The sequence below is a fragment of the Ammospiza nelsoni genome, chromosome 18, assembly GCF_027579445.1.
Source record: "Ammospiza nelsoni isolate bAmmNel1 chromosome 18, bAmmNel1.pri, whole genome shotgun sequence".
NCBI lineage: Eukaryota > Metazoa > Chordata > Aves > Passeriformes > Passerellidae > Ammospiza > Ammospiza nelsoni.
The window spans coordinates 1,448,245-1,474,364 of NC_080650.1; the positions used below are offsets into that span (position 1 = coordinate 1,448,245).

The following is a 26,120-nucleotide window of genomic DNA, read 5'->3' on the forward strand; positions in this document are numbered from 1 at the left end:
TGGTGACTTTAACTCACACCTGGAGCATTGCCAGGGCTCTGCATAACTCACATACATTCCTTTTTTTCCCACCTTATTAGCAGCTTCAACAATATCCACTAATTTGCTCAGCAATATGCTCAAAAGCAGAGTCAAGTGGATTTCTGTCACAGACATATTTTATGAAAAATCCTTTTGTCAGGATCCTTTCTCCTGAGAAGCTGGGAAACTTCAGCTTCTCCACGTTTTGCTGCTTTGGAATGTGATTTGGAGAATTGTTTACCCAGCATGTGAATTGTTTTTACGTGATGACCAATCACAGGTCCAGCTGTGTCGGGACTCTGGTCAGTCACAAGATTTTATTATCATTGCTTTCTATTCCTTGCAAGCCTTCTGATTAAATCCTTTCTTCTATTCTTTTAGTAAATTTTTTACATACTAAAACTATATAAATATTATATAGCTTAAATATATAATTTTCTTCTAATATAATATATATCATAAAATAATAAATCAGCTTTCTGAAACATGGAGTCAACATTCTCATCTCTTCCCTCATCCTGGGGACACTATCACAGATGATTTCTGTCATCTTTACACAGGATCCACACTCACAGGCTGCTCCCTGCAGCAAGAGCCTCTCAGACTGCATGAATGAACTGGATTATTTTTGCATGTGGTGTTACAATAGCACAAGTGTTCCTTGAATGGAAAGCATGTCCTGGTCCATGGAGCTTTCTCTCCTTGTTTCCAAGGCAACTCAATACACAGACACATGCAAACACACGTGCGTGCTATTAATGTTCCTTCTGCATGGGGAAATATCTTCATTTATCAATGAAACGCTCAACAGCTTCTGGAGGAGCGAAACGCTCAGACAAACTTCTCCCAGAGGAACTCACAGCGGGAAAACAATCAAGAAACTCTTCCCTCTGAGTACACTAAAGTGCAAGTTTTGACAAGTTTTCGCATCAAGGTCTCCTACAGCCACATGAACACAAAACCCTGAGGCCACCTTGCCTTGTCCTTGGGCTACAATCAGGCTTTCAGACAAGCTTTTCCAAAGAGGGAAACAACCTGGGAGCTGGGCTGGCACGTTCATGCCCTGGATTGCCTCCCATGAACAAGGAGCTGACAGAACTGGTGGCATTTTGTGCTCCAGAGAGGTTCTGCAGCCCGGCCAGAGCTGAGCCTGCTCCACGCTTCCAAATGAAACTCATGGCAGAACTAGTGAGGCCTGGGCACATAAATGATTTGTCATGCTCAGCACTCCGTGCTAAATCACATTTATAGCCTCTAATTCTCAATTGTAATCCTCTTTGGGATTGGCTTAATTGTTCTGCTTTTAAGAGCTGGGGGTCAGGTACAGGCTCTGAGTGCTGAGTGAAAACTGCACAGCCTGTGCCTGGCTGATCCTGCTGCTTATCTGAGCAGGAGATTTCATCACACAGAAGGGAGGCAGCTGCAACGGCAAGAGATGCTTTCAAAGAAAGCATTTGAACCGTTGTTGGTTCATTGTTGTTTCCATCTTTCTGATTTTTCCCCTGGCATGTGAAAGGCCTGGTGATTGCTGTCACTGCCTGGGAGGTTGGACCTGTCATTCCCACCCTGCTTTGTGGGGTTTCAGAGCACATCAGGCCTTGAGCCAGAGTTGGCTCTTGCCTATCTAAATACCCCATTAATGACAACAGAATAATGACAACCCCATTAATGACAACAGAATCTGCTCTGTCCTTAGGGGTGATGTCCAAAATAAACCCACAGGCACAGTACACCTCAGGGAAATTCTGCAATACCAAATCCCAGGGCAATGCAAGCTCAGGGCAAGACAAGCTCAGGCAAAGGGTCCTACTCAGATCTCCTTATACCAGCAATGGATTTGAAGGGACATAAATGTGATTTACCTCCAAGCTTAAGAGGCAGCAATTGTGCTGCAATGGGACGCTGCTTATACTGAATTCAGTTTAGGCTGGAGTTGATTTAGAAACAGCTGGCTGTGATTTATGGTGTAGGGAATGCAGCAGAATTCCATTAACATCAGCAGAACACCTTTGCATTTCACTGGGGAACCTGGACCTCTTCTCCATATGTGAACACAGGATGTTCCTCCTCCTTTGCATAAGTATTTGAAGCTGTGCTTTATGCAGCTCTACTCTGGAAAAAGATTTGGGTTTTATGTCAGCTCTTGTTTGTAAATAAATTTTTAAAAAGAGGAAAACCTTCAGTGGAGGCTATGAGAAATCCCTGACTGCCATGGGAACTCCACCATCCTGCACTAAGAAAAGAGTTTATGAACCCAATTCCCTCAATTCATGCACTCCCTAACTTTCCAACATTGCTCCTATTAACTTGCACACCATGTAGCCTTAATGATTTTAGGTTACATTTATACTACATGCTTCTATTTATAAATGGTTTATAAGGGAGACTAATCAATATTTAATAGACATTTTAAGTGTGCAGCAGACACGAGCAGCATGTGTTAGAGAAGGTCAAAGGCACATCAATAGCAGGGTTAGAAACACCTGCGAGCTCTGACTCACAAATAACCCCCTGGGCCAACAGGATTCTGTAGCAATATTAATAGCAATTATCCAATTAGTAGCAGTTTCATTAATAACCCAGTCTTTGTGAACTAATTTAAGTGTAATGCAGTCACACAAGGAAGCAGTTCCTGTGTGAGAGGTGACCTATTCCACCACAAGCATCAGGGAGAAATCCATGGGTTAGGGTTTAAATGCCACCCTCCTCCCACAAGCCTGACCTAACTCTGAAACATTCCAGTGCAAACACCATTACAGGGTTACTTTGGGATTTGGGCACCTTATCATACACCCTTAGGGTTAAACTCTGCTTTAAGACACAGAAACTCAAATCTCCCAGGAGCTGCTTGCTGTGCATATCTGTGCATGCAGGAGGCCACAACTTTGCCTTTTTATTTACAGAACCATTAATTAAATTACTACAATTAAATACCAAATCAAATTGCATTAAGATAACATTAAGCACACAGGAAGTCAGAATCAGAGCTGGCATTAGGGTTAATGGCAGCTCTACGTGGATGGGTTTTAATGTCTGTAAGCCAGATCCCAGAGGAGGCAGCTGACACACACAAAACTAACACTTTATGCAAACATCCTTTCACAATGTCCTAGTTTTTGCACCGTTTCCAATTGTTTGTGTGGGTTTCCTGCTATTTTCCTCTCCAGGCGAGTCACCTGAAGGGAGATGGAAGAGCTTTGTAAATGACAGCTTCTGATCAGCTCAGAGCCACAAAATTCCCAACTCCCAATTAGGCCACAGGGCACAAGCTGCAGCGACAAATCCACCTGAAATTATGATTCCTCTACTTTTCGTTTAAATATCTTTTCTGATTAACTGCAACAGTAATAGAGATTTCTGGGGAAAAAATAAAAATAGAAGTCAAGGGAATCTAAATCCCAGTTTTCTGCACTGTCACACCCACAGAACGGAGCACCAGCTCCACCCAGCAAATCCCAGCAGGGTATCTCTTCCTGCATTGCCTGGGAAACACAGGGAAACCCCCAAAATGTTGATTTTTGCCACAGCAATGGAGTGGGAGGGCCCACTCTGCAGCAACCTGACCCTGAGTGCAACCCCAGCCCTCCTCAAGAGCCAAAGCTGCTGCTGGAAAATCATCACTGAAATGGAAAATGTTCCTGCTGGGTTCTGAACTTAATGGTTTTCTTGAGAGTTTTACAGCAGAATTAAAATAATAATAATTTAAAAAATGATGTTTGCTTAGGCACTGATCAAACTAGCACAGAACTCTGTGTGCCTGTATATTCAGCTGGAAAAAAACAGCGAAGAGATTCAATATTTATGTAATGTTTTATGGAAGTTCAATAGAAAAATCCAATATAATTTCCCAATTAAAATCACCTGCTAGTTGACTTACATCCATTACTATTATCTCAAGCCACTGTATACTGAACCTATTCACACAATAGTGTTATGTGAACATGCATAGGTTAAAAATTAGTAATTACTGTCTAGACAATTCACTGTTAGCTATAGTTGAGTGAATATAATGAATAATTTATTTGATTAATTTTGCATTCCTTTTCCTCTTTGCGAATTGATCATGACCATGGAAAACTTGAAAATGTACTCATTTATCAGAGTTATTTTCTGTGAATAATTCTTAGCCTGAACATTTTTTCACAAAACAAACTATTCTTATTTGTGGACTGAAATTCACATTATGGGATAGGAACTAGAGACCACTGGGAATGTTCCTTTTTCTTTAGCAGATCATCATGGAAACAGCAGCAATGCTGAAGTGATTTTACAAATACAGAACCCAAACAGCTTGATGCTCATTTTTTTGTGTAAGCTACATAATAAAGAGAACTTATGCAACTGATAAGCAATAGGTAATACTTGAATTTAAACTACAGATGAAGTGGGAAGTCCGTGTTTACTCTGAGTTTAAAAGCCCACAAGGAAAGAGGGAAAATCAGAAATATCTGAGCTGGGGAGCCCTGGATGAAGGTTTCCATCACAGCCCACAGGGCTGAGGCTGCTTGCACAGAAACTCTGGGCCCTAGAACCAGGCAATGCCACAGGTAAATATTTCTGATTTCTGCGGGCAGAGGTGGATTTGGGCTGGCAATCCAAAGACTCCACACCCATTGCAGCTCCCTGTTCTGACACGGAATTTAACAGTGTGGTTTTCCCCTTGAAATTTGCTCTTCATTAGGTGAGCTTCAAAATGGAGCCTGAAACAATGAGGGGCTTTGAGTCTGCACAGATCAAATGCATTCTGCCATGCACACACTCGGGATAAATGACACACTAATGAGACACTGAGATCAAATGCTCTGTTTGCACTTCAGGCCCCAGCAATGAGGAGCACATCAAGGCTGTTAACCCATTCCTGGCCCTGCAGGGCCCAAATGGCCCCACGTTTTCTGTCTATCACACTCAATTCTCACGGCTCCTCTTTTGCAGGGCCAAGCCAACACCATAAGAATGCTCCTGACCACAAGGAAACAACAAGGGGAGGAAGGGGGATGAATGAAGCTTGATTTTGGGGTTAGAATTTCTACCTTCTCCTTTTACTCTTTACAACAACCTTACAGGGACACAGCACAGGCAGCAGCAGCAAACACTGGCTGTGAGCAGTGTGTCAGGGCAAGGAACTGAGGAGGGCAGGAATTGAGAGAAGGAGTTAGGAGAGCAGGAATTAAGGAGGGCAGGAATTAAGAAGCAGGGGCAGGAACTGAGGAGTGAAAGAATTGAGGTGAGAAAGAATTGAGGATAATAGGAATTGAAGAGGGCAGGTTTGGGTTCTCTCCCAAGCACAGCAGCCTGGCCAACCCTGCTCTCATGGCACTGAGGTTTGGGCAGTGACGTTCCCAGCTGGAATGCTCAGAGTTGTTGCCATCCCAATGCATTTACCAGCCCAAAGCCCAAGGTCCCAGAGATGATGCAAAACTCTGTCAGCTCCTCCCTGTCCTTGTTCCCACATTCCTGTGATGCCAACATCTCACCCCCGGACACTCTCTGGGCCTGTTCCTTCCCCTCCATTTATGACAAATAAATAAATGTATTTATTCCCCGTGAACCCCTGGAATTTGCAGTGCCTGCTCTCCCTGCCCTCCCCAGAGTGCTCTCCTCTGCCTCTGATGGGTTTTGGAAGAGCTCACCAAAAACTGCCAACCCCACAAAATGCACCTCCAGCCCCACAGGAGGCAGGGCTGGGAACTGCTGATTCCCCAGCTTCAGCACTGAGCAATGCAGAATATCCCAAAGCTGTCCCAAAGCTCTGGGCTGGAGTTTCCTGATCATATTAATAAAGCTGCAGTTTAGCATTTCCAGTAAAGCTGAGGCTCCTTTGCAAGAAATCTCTTCACACACAATAGCTGTTCATAGGCCAAAGCTCTTGGATTGCTGCTCTGCTCCATCTTTATGCTGCTGTTGAAATTTAATTTAAAAAATAGAAATTACATGAAAAATAATTCCTGAGCCTAACTGTACTGGGACCATGTAAATCAGAAATAACTACACTGGGGTCAGTGACAACTTGCACAGGAGCTGTGCAGAACACAAATGACTGTTTAGAAAGGAAAGCTTTCACTGCAGCCTGTACAGAAGAAATATTGTATTATATATACATATATACACAATACACAAAGTTAATTTATGCAGAAAGGACTCATCTTGCTGTACAACTAATAAATGCAGGCTACTAAATATTCCTAATAATGCTTCCTGCCCAGCTAGCAGAACAGCTCAAAAACAAACATCATTTTGTTCATGTGTGTCCATTATATTCACATGCTGATTTAATTAACAGTAATTTCAGTATCTCCAAGATTTCTTCTCTGTTTTACAAATGATGCCCTTTTGCTGAGGGCTTGGGTTCAAATTACTGCCCAATCAGCTGTGAATCAAGCCTAGAATGCTAATTGGAAATGAAACCGGAGTGAGCACGCTGGAAAAACTTATAGATGAGCCAGATCATTGGGGAATTGTTAAGGAACATGAAGAGTTTTTTAAGGCAGACAAAGGGGAAGCTTTGCAGCAGAGTGGAGGGTCCTGGTGGTGCTCGGAGCCCCTGAGGCAGGCTCAGCTCATCCCTCTGACCATCACCCCCTCAGGAGGGTCCCTGTGCCCTCACTCTGCCCTGCAGGAGCTCCCACCACCCCCGATCCTCTCCAGGAACCCCTGAGCCTGAGCTCCCATCAGAAAATCTGTCATTAAAGGAAACCAATCTAATGGACCAGAGGTGTCCCAGCTCAGCAGAAGCCACCTCTGAGCATTTTCTCTGCACATTTCTTATTGGAAACTCTTACTTCTAACAAGAATTCAGTGCCTGAGCACCCTGGAGAGGAATTTCTAAGAATATTAAGTGTCCACATGGATCAGAGAGCCCTGAGCTCATTCTGGTGCAGGGATGGCTGCTGTCCTCCTACCCTTGCTGTGTGGGCAGCACATCACCTCTTCCACACCCAGCTTTGGTTAGAAACGCCAAAAGCTGCCCAAAGCTGCTCCAGATCCCCATCACTCGATCCCAAACAGGCCTGTGAGGGGCAGAGCTGAGGGACCACAGTCTCATCCCCAGGAAGGAGAGGAGCAGAGCAGGGCCTGTGCCAGGGGATCCATCCCTGGAGCAGCCACAGCTCTGCGTGGAAGCAGGGACAGCAAAATGTGCTGGGAGCAGGAGGAGGAGGAGAAAATCCCATTCTGGGCAGGTTCCTTTGCATGCAGAGTACACCACAAAGGCACTGTTACAAAGGAACTGCAAAGCCAAAGGTCAATGTGATTGCAAGTAAGAAATATGCATTCAGTGCAAGGGATAAACACATAGGGGACAATTTTGCACATAAATGCATTTAACCAACTTCTGAGAGATACATAAATCATCTGGGTTTGCTAGAAATGACTGATCCTGGCTTTTTTATACTTGAGAATGAAGTGGGTTTGGTTTTTACACCCAACCCCAGAGCAAGCAAAGGAAAATCCCTTTTGTCTGTCCCCAGTGATCATAAATCAGCTCCAAACCTGCATTTTACAGCAAGGCCAGGCTTAGGAGACCCCAGCCACATTTAGGGGATGGTTTGTGGGACCAGCACAGGGTTCCATGGCACAGACAATCCATCCCTGTGTGGGGAATGCTCTGAGGACAAACATGGGACAGGAGCCAGCCTGCCATGCTGCAATCCCCTGCACTCACCCAAGTGACAACATTGGGCAAAGCTCTGTGATCTGGGATCCAGAGTGACTTCCAAGAGGTGGATTGGTGGGAAATGCTGCCTGGGTCCCAAAGGATCTGCAGCATTTGGCATCAGCCCTCTCTGCATGTTCATTAATATTTTGGACTCTGATTGTAAGGAGTATCAGCAAGTGTATCAAATTTCATGAAAGCAAATTGTTGGTTCTCAGTGGAATAACATGGTGCTTTACTCAACACAAGGATGAAAACCTCACATAATCTCCAGCTATTGTCATTCAATGTTTATCACCCAACACAGCAGAATACAGTTCTTATCTTTGATGGATGTGGCACACAATAGCTGTTTTCTTGAGTGCATCATAAATATTAATAGTATTCACAGAGCTTCTTAAAATTTGTCATGTCACATTGCTTTCATGGAAACACTCAAAATGCCATTATTTTTGTCCCACCAATAGGAAATTTTCCTTTAGTTTCTTTCTTTTTCGCTCTCAGAATTAAATGGTAGAGGATGTTTAACTGAGCAGAGGAAAAAAGGGATAATGGTTCACATTGAGCCATTCCAAAACCTACTTCAGATGCCCAGAATTAGAGTGAAAGAGGAAAAAATTTGTGATATCCTTTGGAAAACACAGTTCAGTTAAAAATGAAACACTTGATGAAATTGAAGAGATTTGTCTGGAATTTCATTTTTGGAAGAATTCTAACTCACTGAGGAAGAATGCTGACATGACCAAAATGTTCCTATCTGCCATATTCAGAATGGGACATTTTTAGTTCAGAAAAAAAAAAAAAAAAAGAAAAAAAAGAAAAAAAGAAATAAAAAGGTGGTTTTTTTCTCCCAAAATAGAATATTTGTACATTGTTGTGTCTGTGCTGGGCTGCACCCAGAGCAGTGTGGGCAGCAGGTCCAGGGGGATAATTCTGGCCTTGCCCAGTCCCAGCCCATGAGGACATTCCTCACATCTGCTCCCACAAATCCCCTCTCAGGGTTTCAAAGCCTTCCCCCGATCAAACTCAATACACCTTCAGTTTTTTGGTTGATGTGTTCCAAGAAATCTTTTTTAAATTTTCATCTTTCTCCATAAAATTCACCCTGTGGTTTTAGGAGCAGCCTGGCAAAACAAAACCATTTAATTCTCTATGACAATTAATTTGGAGATGGCAATAATTGCACAAGATCTTATCTCTGCTGCAGAGACATAAAACACTTGCTATGGGCATGGGAAATAAAGTAATACAAAAGAAGAATCTCTTTTTTCCTATTCTGTACTCTCTCCACAGTAGTTAATTTGCTTGGAGTATAAAATCAATCCTTCCAATGTGGGACTTGAGGAAAGCTCAAGGCTTCAATCCTGCTGCCATTACTCAGTGTTAAAATTCACACTGAAATCTGTGATCTGGGAGCCACAGATTCCAGTTTGATTTTAAAACAATGTTGATAATCCCTGATATTTCTGGGACGAAGATCCACTCTGGACTGAATTTATATTTAATTTTTTTAATAAATCAGTGAATGTTGGGAAGGACAAAATCCCATTCTGGGCAGGTTCCTTTGCATGCAGAGTACACCACAAAGGCACTGTTACAAAAGAACTGCAAAGCCAAAGGTCAAAGTGATTTCAAGTAAGAAATATGCATTAAGTGCAAGGGATAAACACATAGGGGACAATTTTGCACATAAATGCATTTAACCAACTTCTGAGAGATACATAAATCATCTGGGTTTGCTAGAAATGACTGATCCTGGCTTTTTTATACTTGAGAATGAAGTGGGTTTGGTTTTTACACCCAAACCCAGAGCACGCAAAGGAAAAGCTGCTCAAGAGTGACATTTTCTGGTTTAGTTTGAGGTGCTGCTTTCTAAGCCTGGGTCACCTTCCACCTTGGACTGAGTGTGCTCCTTTAACTGCTGTCTGAATAGAAATTCCATTAGCAAACCCTGATTTTTGTAGGAAAAATAAATTCTTAAGTAAAAAATAATATATAAAAACTAAAATATAATAAATAAAATTTTAAATTATTTAAAATAAATATATTTAAGCTATTTTAAAATATTTAAAATAAAAAATGAAATAAATAAAAAGGTTTTTTCTCAAACAAATCAGCCAAGTGTTGCCTTCAGCAATCCCATTTCAGCCTGAATCACAGAAATGGGCACTTTAAGGACGATTTTCCTGGGTGTTCTTGTCTGGCAGCAACCAGAAATGCAATTCTCCAGGCTCCCATTGAAGGGAACCTCAGCAGAGCAGGCACAGCCATGTGTGTAAGGGACTCAACCTCAGGAAACATTTATTTCACCAACAGCTCCCATTTTGGGGAGGAAACAAACTTCCTGAAAACATTGTTCAGACACTTGTAAAAAACAGAAATGTCCGAGGCTGAGGGGCACAGAGCCCTGGGGAAATATTGATTCTGAAGCACTGAAAACTGCTTTGGAGCAGTGCCAGCCTGGGACTCACAGCTCCACTCCTGCACAGACAGGATTTCAGCATGGACTCTGGGAGAGCAGGGCTGCCAGCCACAGACCAAGCCGTCCTTTCCCCCGATAAGGACACAATGCCAGGTATTTTTCTATTAATAAATCCTTTGTTCCTCAAGCCTTCAGCCCCAGCTGGAGCCTGCTTACATAAACCAGTTAAGATACATCTCTTCAATGTCTAATTCTTTACTTTAACTAAGTCCTGGTTGCCTAGAAACTCTCTAAAAGACCTGGATTTTAATTTTTTTCTCTTTTTCTTTATGTTTTTGCCAACTGTTAGTTAGGTAACAGATTAACCGAATCCCAGGTGTTGGTGACAGACTGAAGGCTGGGGCAGTGTTTGTTTCTGCATCCCAGGAGTGCCAGACTCCACTGACGACCTTGCTGCCACCAGCTTTCCACAGCTATGGCAATTGCAGATGATGTCTGCTTAGATCAAGAGCAATAACCGAGAATTACAGGATTATATCATCGCTGGACAGAGCAGATTTATCTGTGCTATCAGTTTCTGTAATTAGCAGGACATGCACTTCCACTTTGCGGGATTATTATATCACATTTTTATATTAAGATAAATCAAGCTGTCTAGTTTAGATCCAAGTTTAGAATGTTCTGCTGGACCTTCTGGATGCTAAAACACACCTTCTGCTGCATCAGACACCAACCAGACTCACAGCTCCCAGCCTATATCAATGCCATAAACATTATAAAATAATCACCTGCTGTGTTTGCAGTCAGCAATGGGAATTAACAGCAGAAGACAGAATAACAGATTTTCCCCTGATATTCAGCAGCATAACAGAGGCACCAAAAAGAGCTCTGGCTGTGCTTTCCTCACCCTGACCTGTTCTTCTGCTGTGTCTGAGGGGAATGGATCACCCTTACTGGGGGGGTGTGAGTTCCACGTGTTCATTTGGGCACCAAGTGTTGGGAGAGTCAATTCAATGAATTCACAGAATGACCAGAATTCACAGAACTCACAGAATCACTGGCTTGGAAGAGCCCTTCAAGACTGAGCCCAACCCAGCCCCAACCCCTCAGCCAACCCCTGGCCCCCAGTACCACATCCAGGCTTTGTTAAACACACCCAGGGATGGGGACTCCAATGTGAACTTTATCACATTTTTTATCACCCTTTCTGTAAAAAACTTCTTCCTAATACCCAACCTGTATTTCCCTTGGTGCATCCCTGCTTTTTTAGCTGAATTAAAGCCTAAACAAAACAAGAGTTTAGGTGACAAAACAGCATTTAGAGTCTTCAAAGCCACTCATCCCGGCTGTCACTTGTTCTTAAAGGTATAAATTCTTCCCCTTTTCTAACCAAAATAGTTTTTAGAGATAATAAGCAAGAGTTCTGCAAGAGTAAGTGCTTTAAAAGTACCTTTAAGAATATAAAAAGGGACTTAGAAGTCATTCAGAAACAGGTAAAACTAAATTAGAGTGACTTCATTTCCATTTCATTTTCTATTCTCATCAAGCTTAGTTTATTCAGGCCTGATTAATTAACGTCTACAAAGAGTTCCAAAAATATAAAACACTACATAAATACCAAATAATAACAGAGTACTGAAGGAAAAGCCAATTTGTTAATTTGCACAGTTTTAGGAATTAGCATTTATTTATTTCCCCTGTGCAAGCAGGCCCATCCCATCCCTTTCAGCTTTTTTAGTAGAAAATGCTTTGGCAGATATGGGATGAAGGGCAAATGTTCATGAGGAACCAAGTAAAAAAGAGTGGGTGCTTCTGAGGAAATGCTGTAGCATCCTCACTTTGGCTGTTTCTCTGGTTTTACACCCAATTTCCGCATGAAATCCTTGTTCATGTGCAAAGCTCTGATATTAAAAAGTCCTTCAGGCCAAACACAGCTCAAAGCTCCTCCTGGAAAAGGTGCCTCTGATTTTACCAGGAGATATTTGCATTTTTAAAATAAAACATCAGCTTCAAGCTTCCTGCTCTCATACACCTCAACCTGCTGGACACCTCCACCTTCAGGAGGTATTTTATCCTTTCTGTGCAACTCAAACCAGGCCTTTTATTAAATCTTTTATTAAATTGGTACTTTCCAGCTCACTGGACTGTTTGGCTCTTTTGGGGGAAAGCAGAGCAGCGAACAGCCCAGTTGTTTGGTTTAGCAATGAAGCTTCCCACACGTGCAGAGCTAATTTATTTCAGTGAAAATGTCCCCACTAATGACAGCAGCCACCTCAGAGCTCAGCCTGGCAGTGCCATCCACGCACAGAGGACACAGGAGCCATTTCCATGCACCAGCCCAATAACCCACAAACGGCAAAGGATTCTCACAAAAGGCCCAAATGGTTTCAAAGGAGCCATTGCGGCGCATCAGGTAAATAAAATATTATTGAAGTGGATTTTTTGCATTTAAATCGCTTGCAGCAGGTGCATAGGAAGGAGCTCATAATAAAAAGGCTCCCATTCCTGGAATACTAACGAGGATCAGCGGAAACATTCAGCAAAAGGGAGCAGGGGCAGGTTCTTGCCATGGCAAAAGGAACAATTTCCATTAAAACATTCAGCAAAAGGGAGCAGGGGCAGGTTCTTGCCATGGCAAAAGGAACAATTTCCATTAAAACATTCAGAAAAGGGAGCAGGGGCAGGTTCTTGCCATGGCAAAAGGAACAACTCCCATAAAAATAGAGGGCAGGGGGAGTTTCTTACCATGGCAATGGGAATGATTCCCATAAAAACATTCAGCAAAAAGGAGAAGCAGCTAGTTCTTAGTATGGCAAGAGGAACAATTTCCATAAAAATAGGGATCAGCAGCAGGTCCTTACCATGGCAAAAGGAACAATTCCCACAAAAACATTCAGCAAAAGGGATCAGCAGCAGGTTCTTATCATGGCAAGGGGAACAATTCCCACAAAAACACTCAGCAAATGGATCTGGAGCAGGTCCCTACCATGGCAAGAGGAACAATTCCCATAAGAACATTTAGAAAAGGATCAGAGGCAGGTCCTTACCATGGCAAGAGGAACAATTCCCACAAAAACAGCCAGAAAATGGATCAGGAGCAGGTTCTCACCATGGCAAGAGGAACAATTCCCATAACAACACTCAGAAAAGGGATCAAGAACAGGTCCTTACCATGACAAGGGGCATGATTCCCATAAAAATAGGGAGCAGGGGCAGGTCCTTACCATGGCAAGGGGAATGTTTCCCACAAAAACACTCAAAAGGGACCAGCAGCAGGTCCTTACCATGGCAAGAAGAACAATTCCCATAACAACACTCAGTAAATGGATCAGGAGCAAGTCCTTACCATGGCAAGGGGAGCAATTCCCATAACAACACTCAGAAAAGGGACCAAGAACACATCCTTAACACGGCAAGGAGAAACAATTCCCACAAAAGCACTCAGAAAAGGGATCAGCAGCAGGTCCTTACCATGGCAAGGGAAACAATTCCCATAAGAACACTCAGAAAAGGGACCAAGGAACAGGTCCTTACCATGGCAAGGGGCACGATGCCCACGAACATGGTGCGGCTGACGAAGATCTCGGACACCACGAGCTCGCTGACCGAGTCGTCCCGCGGGTATTCCACCTGCCAGGTGATCTGCTGGGCCCCTGCCAGGCTGCTGCCGTTGTCAACCTCAAAATCCATCTGCAGGATCTCGTAGGAGGTCACGTTTGCTCTGCAAAACAAGGCAGATTCCCCACATCGTCACTGGGGTGTTGATAGCAAAGCGGATTTGCATTTCTCTTTCCTACTCGCCATTAAATTCACATTAAATTCGGCGTCTCAGACTTGAGACACTGACAGAAACCTAAATAAAACTGCACATGGACAATTGCAGAACTTTCTAAATAAGGTGAAACTTCATCTTTTAGTTTCCTGAAATTTTTCCCATTAAACTCAGGCATTCATTCTCCATAATCACAATGAACTTGCAGAATAAGCCACAAACCCTTGGAAAGGCAGCGCACAGAAGTTGCTAAATTATTTAATACAACATTATTATAATTTTGATGCTGCAAAACAACAGAATACTTGGCCATTCCTCATGTTCTACCAGAAATGAGCTCTTGTGGAGGGAAAAAAAGCCTTTCAAACCCAAACTGGTCTTTATCTCAGTGAAAAAATGGATTTGCAGAAATTATACATGACAATAAATGAGGGGTAGATTATCCCTATTTTGAATTCATGACAACATTCTCCTCGTCAGTGGTGCAGACTGGTAATTATATGGCAATCATATATTTCTCATCTGGAAATAAAAGTTTAAAAGTAAAGAAATGGAAGTAAATGCACAGCAGTCAGAAATGAATTTAAGAATTACTTCTGCTTCCTTTCTCAACAGCAACTCTTATCACTTTCCTCAGGTCCAAAGCTATGTAAATATTAATAATTAATCCTCAGGTTAGAAAAACAGAGCTTGTTTTTGTGTTACAGAGAAGCAAACAGACACCAAGCTTTAACCAGCAGCACTCAGAGCATCCTCAGCAGGGATCTGCTTAGAAAACAACCTTTGCTCATCCAAACTTCCCACAAACTGAGTTGTTTCACAAATCATGCAAAGTTTACACACAAATATTTACAAAGAATGCAAGTTCCAGACTCAGACAGTGAGGGGTGGAGGTGACAGCCATGGAGAGGATGGAAAGGCTCTGACTGCAGAGCCAGCTGCTGCTTCTGCTGCAGAAACGCCCGATCTTACCAACACTGCTCAAGTTTTGGGGTAAAATCTGAATTTTCTGTGTGCCAGGCCAGTGGCACCTTCATTGTCTGTGTGTCCCTCCCCAAAGCAGCCATTCCAGGAGCTGTGCTCACGGTTTCAGCTGCTGCTGCAGAGAACAGAGACTCCAAACATCCTTTTCCTCTCCCCAAATGCACAGAGGCAGAATCTGGGTTTGCCATATGTTTCTGAAGGAGAATTGTAAAGGGGGAAAAAATTCTGAGCTGGAATTATTGATTTTCGTGTTTTCTTTCTGACAACAAACAACCTAAACATATGCTTCAATGCCTGGAGGATAAATATTTTCCATGCTGACAGAAGATAATATTCACCTCCAGGCACAACTAGAAGCTGTAAAGGCATCTTTTGTGTGGCCAAGCAGACAACCAGCAAAAACCTTTTAAGATAAATTTTATTACATAATAATAGGGATGTAATTAAACTATTTCTGTTAAAAACATAAACTGAACTGCATTGCTTTCTGTGTATCACCCCCAGCAGTTTGTTTTATCTAAATTGCATACAATTAATATACTCACAACACAGAACTGAAATTCAGATATGAGCTTTCCACTAACTATGGATTTAGATATTGGGCCTGTCAAGGTTTGTTTAGGTCTGCAATTTCACTTCAGCCTGTTCAGGCCAATAGCTGCCACTCTCAAAACCACCCAGGAGTGGTTCAAATTGAGAACAAAACCACCAGTGGAGGATTTGGGTACAAACAGACTAATTAAATAATAGGTTAGTCTGCAGTGACAAATCCAATCCATGGGTCCCACTGACTGGCATTTGAGTTCAGCCCACAACACCTTCAATTATTCCTTTCCTGGTTTTCCTTTCACACATCCAGAAAGAAACCACAACAGTGGGCTTATATCTTATACATAAACCTTCCTCAGATGCAGCTGCATTAGCAGGTGAATTCAAACAAAGCTGCATTAACAGCTGAATTCAAACAAAGCTGCATTAGCAGGTGAATTAAAACAAAGCTACATTAACAGGTAAATTAAAACAAAACTACATTAACAGGCAAATTAAAACAAAACTGCATGAACAGGCAAATTAAAACAAAGCTACATTAGCAGGTGAATTCAAACAAAGCTGCATTAACAGGTAAATTTAAAAAAACTACATAAACAGGTGAATTCTAACAAAGCTGCATTAACAGGTGTATTCAAACAAAGCTACATTATCAGGCAAATCAAAACAAAGATATTAGCAGGTGAATTCAAACAAAACCATCCTCCCTCCTAGGTCTCAGTCCTGGTTCCAAAGAGAATCCTTAGCACCACTTGGAAAAACAACTCCAAACGTTTGTCAGAGGTTTCCTGCTTTGTCTCGGTAGCCAATTAAGCAGCATGACACGTGAATATTGATTAAAGAAGGTTCCACTTCCCTCTTGGGCTTCTGCTGCAGGAGATGCCTTGAACCATCTCTCACCTGCAGAGCCTCCCCTGCGTGCACAGCTTTGGCAAACCAGGGTTCAGCTCTCTGCACTCTGCTCCCCAGCAGGTGAATGGATTGTCTCTGAAATGATGGGTTTTGTCCCCTTTAGAGCTGGAGCCTTGGAGCAATGCCAGGTGCTGTGCTATCTGGGACACCGAGCACACCCCACGGATGAATTCCCCCTCTTTGTTCTGAACCTCTTCCCAGGTTACAGCTGGTACAAACTCATGATAAAACCTGAAAAGTGAATTTCTCTCATGTTCAGACTAGTGCTCACCTACTGGCTGCTTCATCTCTTATCCTACAGAGGTTTCCTGCTGGAAAGGCTGGTATTACATTCATAATTCCTGCAATTTATTAACCATCCTCTGCAATACCGTGTGGGAGACCACTGCCTTTTTCTGCTGAAATTGATGGGGGTTGCTAAAGTAAAACCAGAGATAAATTAAACCATAATCAAGACCTCAAATGTCAGCATTTACTTATGTCAGCTCCATTAGCTGATAAATTCCCATCCCAACACCTGCATTTCAATTTCCCTCCTGGCTGTGCAGCATAACCACTGAAGGGTTTTTTAAAAGCAGGGGTTCCACCCTGGGCAAACCTTCAATTTTTGGTCTGGTTTGGAACTGGGGGCAGAACTTTGCTCTTGGTGGCCACTGTCCATCTGCCTGGTGGAGACAAAATGCCACCAGAGGGAAAATGCACCAGCAGAGAAGACAAGGACTGTAACTCATGCTGTTATCAGCCATTAAATCCTGTTAAACCAAACTTTATCCTATCAAGATTTCTCAGCTTTTCCGGGAGACTTATTTCATTTTTCTCTTAAATAAGTTTGCACTCTTGGGGAGAGTCTGATGGAATCCAAGGACTATAAATCACTTTTCCCTTCCAAATCTTTTCTCTCTTTTTAGTTAAACATTTCTATTGTCCAGTGAAGTTTGCTCCCAGTTTAGGATTTTGCCAAACTCTAGTTTAGAGAAGCAATAAAAAATAAAAAGTCAAAATTACTTTTATAAAAAAAGATTATTTCCTGCAAGCACAAGGAAAAGACCTTATAATTTTAGGCAGCTGGCATGCTTGCTAATAAGTCCATTTCTATGGAAATGAGTTCATAACTATTAATTTTGCCTGCTCCTGATCTATTCTTGATGAGCCTTTCAAATTTAGAAAAGCGCTTCATGATTCTCTCAATTTGGTAATTACTAACTCCCTTTGATGAATCCAGCCCAGTGTTTCAGACATGAGACATTCATTACACATTTTTCTCTCTGGTGAGAGGAGAAAAAAAGAACCCCATGGGTCTTTTTGGATTTATTTCCTCTCACAAACTCCTGTAAGTAGGTCCTCTTCTTCAAACGGTGATTTATAATCCTATTTGAGTACCTCCACAATCCTGCCTCTGCTGGGGACTGGAAAAATGCCCAAATCCTTGGGATTTGTGCCCAATCTGCTGTTGTCTGCCCTCATACCTGTCTGGTGCATTTACAGCCCAGCCAAGCTTTGTCACACCAGTCCCCATCCCAGAGCCAGGTGGGAGCTGGGTTGGGATCCCAGTCTGCACCTGGAGCACAGAGGGGAAAATCCATCCCACAGAAAGCCAACTTCAGCTCCAACCAGCTCCAGAATAAAGGAGTCATCCCAATAAAGGAGTTATTTATCCCAATAAAGAAGTTATCTATCCCAATAAAAGGGGGAGTTATCCCAACAAAGGACAGGAAAGTGCTGCTCAGTCCCAGAGCTTTCCCCATAGACACATCCACAAAAAGGAGCTGCAGCTTATTTTTATAAAATATCAGATCACTGTGAGGGTCCAGCACGGCTCTTTAATCAGCACCACAAAATCACCTGGCACTGAAATAACCATGAATTCAATTTGCCTGAGCCCAACAAGAATTATTGAGTTAATGTAATGACACTCTGACTGATATTAATGTGGCAGCAACAGCACAACTGGTTTGTATTTACCTTAAATAAACAAAATTATTCACTACTAGGAAAGATTAGCATTGCTAGCCAAGCTTTAGGGGCTGCCCTGTGTGTTTGGGCAGGGAATGAGATGCAGGGGGGCATTTCTGGGCACTCTGCAGTGCCACACCAAGGCTCTGCTGGCTCCACTCATGGGTCAGCAACAACTGAGCTGATAAAAGTCACAGCCTTCTGTTGCTGCACTTGGCTATTACAGGAAATCACAAGTTCCATTCACTCATAAAATAATGCTTTCAGTAAATGGCAATTTGTTTATGAGAGGCACAGCAGTGTAAACAACACCCTCAAAAATGGAGCAGACATGAGGTATTGGGAAAATTGGAAAATAATAAATGTGAGGTTATCATGTTGCTTGAGAGTCTTTTCCAGGTTGATAATGGCCAATTCTTACTCTGACAAACTGTAACCAAATCCAATAAGAATTCAGTGACCTCACATTACCAAGGTACATTAGTTTATCAAATACTTGAGTGGAAAAGGTCTCACTCCTCTATGTCAAGAGGATTAATTCTGTAAGGGTGTTTTACTGAAGAGCCAACACAAGAGGAGCCTTTTGGAGGTGCTCAAGACCCTCATTGAAGCCAAGTGAAGGGAGCTCTCAGAAACACCTCCAGACAAAGTCCTGACCCTCTGCCCCTGAGGAAATGCAGATCTGAGCAGTTTGAGATGAGGAAATGAAGGCAAGGGCAGCATGCAGCTTGTGAATGATGAAGATTTGCACATTACAGCATTCTGCCCGGGGCACCCCCAAAACCTGGGTGAGTCCCCCCAGACACAGCACCCCAAACCCTGGGCTGGCACACAGCCCTGATTGATAAAGGATGCCAAAGCCTAAACCTTCCCTCCCAGCATGAAGAGTTCTGGAGAGGCTGGAAGGACACAGAGCTGCTGTCTAACACAGAACTTGCTTTGCTGTCCACGTTTTCCCAAACGTTTTTAGGGGTGCCTGATCTCGGTTGTCTTTCACTGCCATAAAAATTCATGCTCTCCACAGAGGTACAGGCAGAGAAAATGGCTACAGAGGATAAACCCAAGCTGCTAAATCCATTAAGAGTGTATGGATTGACACAGCATGTTTTAATAATCCAGTAAAAGCCACAAAAACAACAAGAAAATATTTTTGTTCAAAACACACCACCAAGACCAGGTATTATGATGTTATTTTGCTTAGCCAACATCTTTCCACAACTGAAAACAATAAATCTAGATAATGAGCAAACCTTTTAAGCTCTTCAGCTTCTCCACTGCCAATTCACAACTGTGCTGCTCACTAACAATGTGCAATAACTTCCACTTTATTTGATTTTATCAACATCATCATGACAACCCTGGAGACAACTGAGACAATTGCTTCAATTATTTTTATTTGCTTGCACCCTTGTGACAGTGCACAGAAATGCTTCTGCTAAAAGAGCCCTTAGATACTCTTTAAGTCAACCTTTAACAAAACAACTTTTAGGAGAGAACTTGGTTTGGGGTAATTGGTGAGCTCCACTTGCTGGGCACTGCGAGCCCATTTGTACCTTTGTCATTACTCCCCCCTTTTGGAACAGCATGCAATCTTTTGGGGCTTAAAAAAGCATTTTGATTGCACTGGGATATTTTCCTGACTACTATTTAGAACTTCTTTATTGCTGTGTTGTGTATTTCTTAAAATAAAGATTCTCTGTCAGGAGGAAGTCTTGTTGGGAAACAACAAACACATCCAGTGAGAAACTGGGGCCAGGCAAATATAGAGGGAGCTATTGTTGTTTAAAAAATAAGAATGATTTTGTGATGAAAGACTCATGCTGGAACCTATCCAGTTAATAAATATCAACAGCCCCAAATGGTGCTTGTAATTTTTCTTCAACTATTGAGAAATCCTTACATTTTTACATGCCATAATCACATGGTCTATTTTCAACATTGCTGTGAAAGCAGCTAAATACATCAAAATACAGAGATGAATTTTTAAATAACCAGGGACTGAAATTAAAGCTAATAAATTCAGTGGCACAAGAAGCTCTTTGCAGAGCAGGAACTCACACACAGAGATCTCTGCAAATTCTCCAAAGGCCTTTACAAGAACCAGAGTGAACCCAAGGCATGGGGAACTTCAGCCAAGCTGAAAACATTTCAGGGAAAACCCAGGGGAGGGACAGGGGCACCCAGAGGCTCCATGAGACAGGAAATATTCCTATTTAGGGAATCCCTGGTGGCACTGGGCTGTGCACATTGCCAGCACACAGGCACAAACCTGAATTTCCTCTGAACCCAGCTCCTCCTCAGCAGCAGCAGCTGAGCTCAGCTTCATCAGAGCCTTGCCTTCCCCAGCCAGATCTGAAACGGGAGGCAGGCGCAGTTTGATTTATCTGTGCCTCTCCCAGATGCCCCGTGAGCCTCAGGAGCAGTGATTCTCCTGAACGTGCACACTCATGAGGCTCTGGAGTTTTGTATTGACCAATATTCACAATTCCTCACCTTCCCCCAGGTCTGATCTCTGCTGGGAAGTGACCTGGATCCACCCTAACAGCTCAGCTCGCCCCTCCAGCAAGACCCCTTGCCATTTTAACACTATTTAAACTATTTTAATGTGATATTAGCATCTGGTGATCAGACCTTTCTGTGTGCACCAACCCCATTGGGAAAGAAAATCCCTCCTAGAGGCAGGAGGAAGCTCCTTGGTACCCAGTTGCTGTTTTGATCTCAGAATTACAACTGAGGCTGACAGCTGAATCTCCCTGGGGAGAAAATCAGCCAGAGGGGCTCTGGAGATGGAAATTCCCCAGGCAGGGAGTTCCTGAATGGAAGCAGGAGGGAGCCAGGAGCCTGTGACAGGAGCACCCCTGAACTGCTGCAGGATGCAGGACAGACAAACGGGGCTCTCCCCACAAGCATCCAAAAAGTTTCAGTCAACATTTAATTGAAAAAATTAAAAACTTGGAATTTAATCCTTTGTTCAATGGCCAGACTGTGTAAATTACTAAATAACAGAATACCAAAGGGAAATTTAAAACCAGTCCATGTTTTTCTCTCTACAGCTTGCTAAGGCTGCACAGAACTCATAGGTCTGCTGTGATGCCACCTGCATTAAATAATTCAAGAAAAAAATCAAAATAGGGACATGGTAAGAATTATTTTATTCCTCCTACATTCCCTCCAAACAAGTTTAAGCACCTAATGAACTAGACCTGGCTCTCCTTGAATGCAGTGCTCTTGGATGGAGAGGAAACGTGCAGGGTGGCTGAGAAATAAATGTCCATGGCAATATCCTCAAAGCAGAGAGGGCAGGGAGCAGGGCAGCACATGAACATCAACAAAACGGGACCTCCTCTCTCCCCACTCCCTGACAGACACATGGTGGGCACAAAATTGGTTTATTTTAAAGGCTGATAATTATGCTTTACACAAGAGTTCAGCTCTTCCACTCACTGTTGGTACCCAGTGAACAGACAGTAAAAACATGAAAGTGAAACTGGCACAGAAACATCAGTTTCCCGTGTTTTAATTAATAAACAAGATTAATTTATCCAGCTGAGCAAACAGAGGGCGGCTCAGGGTCTGCATTCAGCGTATGAACAGAAAGAGCCATCTGCAGCAAGGCTCTGAACCTCCACCCTTTGCTGTTTGAGCTCAAAGTCCTGATCTTAGACCAGAGCTAAAAGCAAGAGATAAGCAAAGAGCTCCCATGTAAGTCACCCTATTAAAAGATCATTTCTGTCCTAAAAATGAATCCAAATTTTCCTAGACATGCAAAGATAATTCCAAATAACGAACCACAGAGGGGTGGATTTAATCTTTCTCCTTGTAAAAATCATCCCACAATTATTTTTTAACGGCACTAAAGTAAGGTCAGCACCACAGGCACCCCACAACATCTCCAGGTCACCTTTCCAAAGGGCAGCCAGGACCTTGGCACACTCCCAAGACAACAACTCCCCAACACTGACAGCTCAAGGGGAGCTGCTGGGACATCGCTCAAGGGCACACCTGAGCAGTGAGCGCAGGCACAAGTGAGGAACAAGGGAGGTGAATTCACTCAGCCTCTGACAAGGAATAATTAGAAAAGAAGAGGGAGAAATGGTGTTCCGCCCAGCCTGTCCCACCCACTGTATGGTAAAAGCCAAAACACGGTCCCAAAACTTCATTTAAAGGAATTTCCTCAGCAATGAAGCCTTCAACAACCTGAGATGGGGTGGGCTGAGTGTCCAAGCTGAGCAGACACCTGCACATCACACCAAGGACATTCCATCCCTCCTGTTCTCAGGGAGTCAGCAATGACCCAAAGTGGCAAAACGACCCAAAATCCCAGTGACAGAAATGCTGCAGTGCTGGATGGGGTGTTCCATTGACTCCCTTTGCACCCACTGTGACAGTCCCACAATCTGGGCACGGCTCTGCTTTTTCATTTTCCTTGCTACTATCAAAAATTGCACCCAAGCAAAAATACCAGCTGTCACAAAGCACAAAGAGACAGATGAAAGGGTTTCTAGAAAAAGAAGGCAGGCTCCTGTAAGTGCTGCAATTCATGTTAACTACGGAAAATATCCCCAACATCACGGGTTAATGTGAAGGAGAATGCACAAAATCATTCTCCTGCTATTCCTCTCTTTTCTGAGTCTCTTCAGGATTTCATCATCCCTTCCCTTCCTCCCCATACAAGAACGTGCTCAGCCCTGGAAAATTGCTCAGCTGAAATCCTGAGATTTTGTCGAGGCCTGGCATTCTTTGGCCAGCTGTATTTACACCCCTGGCTGCTGGGTAGTCATGCTGGAAGCAATTAGCTTTCATGCTTTTTCAATATTGCCTTTCAAAAACTTTGAGATCCCTCATCTCTATCCATTTAGACGTAGAGAAGCACAGAAAAAAAATGTAAAAAAAAAAAATAAAAAAAGAGAGTTCATCCATATGCTGAGCTCCTTTAGTCCCATTCAAATGCAGCAACTTCAGCTCCCCACCACCAATGAATGCCACCACAGCCACGTCCCAGCACATCAGGGGAGATGCTCAAAGGCTTTGGAAAGCATCACCACAACACTCAAAGCTTCCAGCACTGCTGGGTCCAGCAGTGGGACAGGTCACCCTCCTGCACCTCTGTGCTGTTTAACAACACTTTCAAGTGTGTATTTCATATTTTTATAAGAGGGAAATCTGTCACTGCTGGACTATTTTAAAAAAGAGAAAAAAGGGAATGAAAGAAGAAACAGAAGAGCGTAGCTAAATGTATACTGATTGCAGTAATTGCATCCATCCCTCTGCTGGAAAGTCTTGTATTGTATTTCTAATATGTGCTGATAAGTGCATTCACAACATGATTAACTGCCTGCAGACAAGAATGGCTATTATGTTTAACAGACTGATTAGCAAGTGACAGAGCTGCAAACTGTACTCCTGGTAAATTGGCTGCTTTTAAATTACAGCAACTTTTTTATGGCTCCATTTTTAAAATGCAATGGCTTGTTACACATATGCCACGTAAATTCCTATCTGACAGTAAGGAATAGAGGATACTGAGCTTTTAACTCCTAATCTCAGATCTCAATTAGAGCATTGCTCATTTTCTTGTTAATTACACCAAAATCTGCACTGTTCGTGGCTCTCATCAGGCATCATCTCATTTTCAGTATTGGTCTTTCCAAAGCTACCCTTAAACACAGGGACAGGATTTCAGTCCTTCTCTTTCTGAAGTTCTGCCTTATTTTTGCCGGTTCTGTAAGCAGATAACGAAGAGAGGATTTAGTGTATTCTTCCCAGGATTTGATTCATTCCCCTCTCTCAGCTGCAGCCCCAGTGCCCTCGGAGCAAGGCAAAGGGGAGAAGTGCAGGGTCTGTCCTGGAACTGAACCACAAACCTCAAATCCTGCTCAGTTCACACTGACCACAGCACGAGGCTCAGCCCTGCTCCAAGTGAAATGAGCCCCTCATTAATTCCGTCTCTTTTATCCCAACAAAGGGCAGGATTTGGGCACCCAGCTCCTTGCAATGCTCCGTGCAATCCTGCCATGCAATGCACGGCTCTGGCTTTTTGATTGCTCTTGTTTTTATCTCTGTAATGTAAAAGAGCACCAGCCTTGTTTGGGCCCCTGTGTATTTCATACAAACACGGCTACAGACACAGTCATGACCCCAGAGAGTTTGCAGTCCACAAGACAGAGAGAGAAAAGAGATTTAACAATCTGCACCAATTTAAATTCACACAGAAGGCACAAACCCTTTAAGCACAAATTTATCTAGAGACTTTCAAGCTCAATGACATCATGTACTTCAAACCAACTTATTTATAACATAAAGCTTAGTATAACTTGTAAGGAGATAGAATAAATCAATTTGCTCTATCACAGAACTTCATCAGATACAATACAGATGGCTCTGCTACCACGGTTAAAAATAACCTCCACATTTTTACATCAGCTCAAGGCATTTATCAAACCAGGAAAGTGGAGGAGGAGGAGGATGTTGTCTGGCTTGCACACAGTAATGGGAATATCCACCCAGCAGTCTGGGGCTTTTATTAATCTTCTGCCACGTGTTTATAATTTTATTCTGAACTGGGAGAATTCCGCTTCCAAAATCATTTTTCTTTGCTAAATACCAGGACAGAGCAACTTGAAGTTGTCTATTCAATGTAGATTATAGATTAAGAGGGGAGCAAATAATCCAGAGGGCAGCCTGGTTGTAGGAGTGGACAGGAAACTCTTGAGCACCAAAGGCACTCTAAAGCGAGCCTGGCTGAGCATGCAGCATTTCAGCAGGATAAAAAGGGTGATGGAACGACCAGAGCCTGAGACTGTGCCCAGCAGGGCTGTGCAGGGCTGGCACCTCCTGCAGGCTCCCAGTTTGTGATTCCCAGACAATCTGCACGGGGCAGAGAGCACGAGCCCCACAGCCCCGCAAATAACGCGGCTGCAAGAAGGAAATTCATTCGTGTCTCAGCTTCCCTCGCTCTTGTTCCCACACTCCAGCCCCAGAGGGGAAATCAGGCGTTGACGTTTGCTCAGGATTCATTGACTGAAGGCTCACTGGGAGGCTCCTGCAGGAGCTCTGTTCTGCCCTTCCCGCTGGGCAGAGGGCACAGAAAGCAAAGGGCTCAGGCTGCCAATGCCCAAAGGGACAGCGCCATTCTCTGCGCTGGAGGGAATTCCAGAACCTCGCAAACCAAGCAGGGAGAGCTCGTGCTGTGACCACTTTTTTACTCTTTTTAAACCAGGTATAACAAGCTCCTGGGTCAGCCAGAGCTCTGACATCTGCTGCCTGAGATTTTTCTTCATAATGAGCTCCCTAAAGAAGACCAGAAGCCTTTGTAGCTCAAATAAAGGCAGATTTCATCGCAATGAACCTCGAATATGTAACATGAAGCAGGGAAAACTCCAAGCAAGTGGATCAAACAGAAGGGAAACAGAAAGCAGTGCACACAGCCCTGCCCAGACTGGGGTCACTGCAGGCAAGCCCTCCATGCTCACTCCCAGCTAACCTGGAGATCCCTGGCTGCAGCAGAGCCTGCCCTCACCTGGGAGGGACCTTAAAGACTTCTAAAAATTAAGGGAAAAAAAAATACATTAGACACACAATTTAAAATTAATGCATTTTAAAATATAAATTAGTCATTCCTTACTACATCACTTTATCCACTGCTCCATGCCCATATTTTCTTTTCCAGGGGATTACAGGAGCACAGCTAATTATGTGAATGCTTCTGCAGGTTATAATTGGGAATGAGATCGGGTGATTAACTACTTTGATAAAGATTCCAATGAGTACTGGGAGAAAGTGGGGAAATCCCTCAGAGCAACCTGGCCTAGGGAGGTGTCCCTGCCCCAGCTGGGTGATTTTTAGGGTCCCTTCCA

At 43.2% G+C, this 26,120-nt stretch overlaps 1 protein-coding gene across 2 annotated transcripts in view; it reads right to left on the reverse strand.

Annotated features, from left to right (window-relative positions):
- TMEM132B (transmembrane protein 132B) overlaps positions 1–26,120 on the reverse strand; it is a 208,412-nt gene that overhangs the window by 50,758 nt on the left and 131,534 nt on the right. For both annotated transcript variants that reach the window (XM_059485436.1, XM_059485437.1), the window contains one exon: positions 13,629–13,815. In XM_059485436.1, the coding sequence (XP_059341419.1) occupies positions 13,629–13,815 (187 nt within the window). The remainder of the gene's footprint in view (positions 1–13,628; positions 13,816–26,120) is intronic.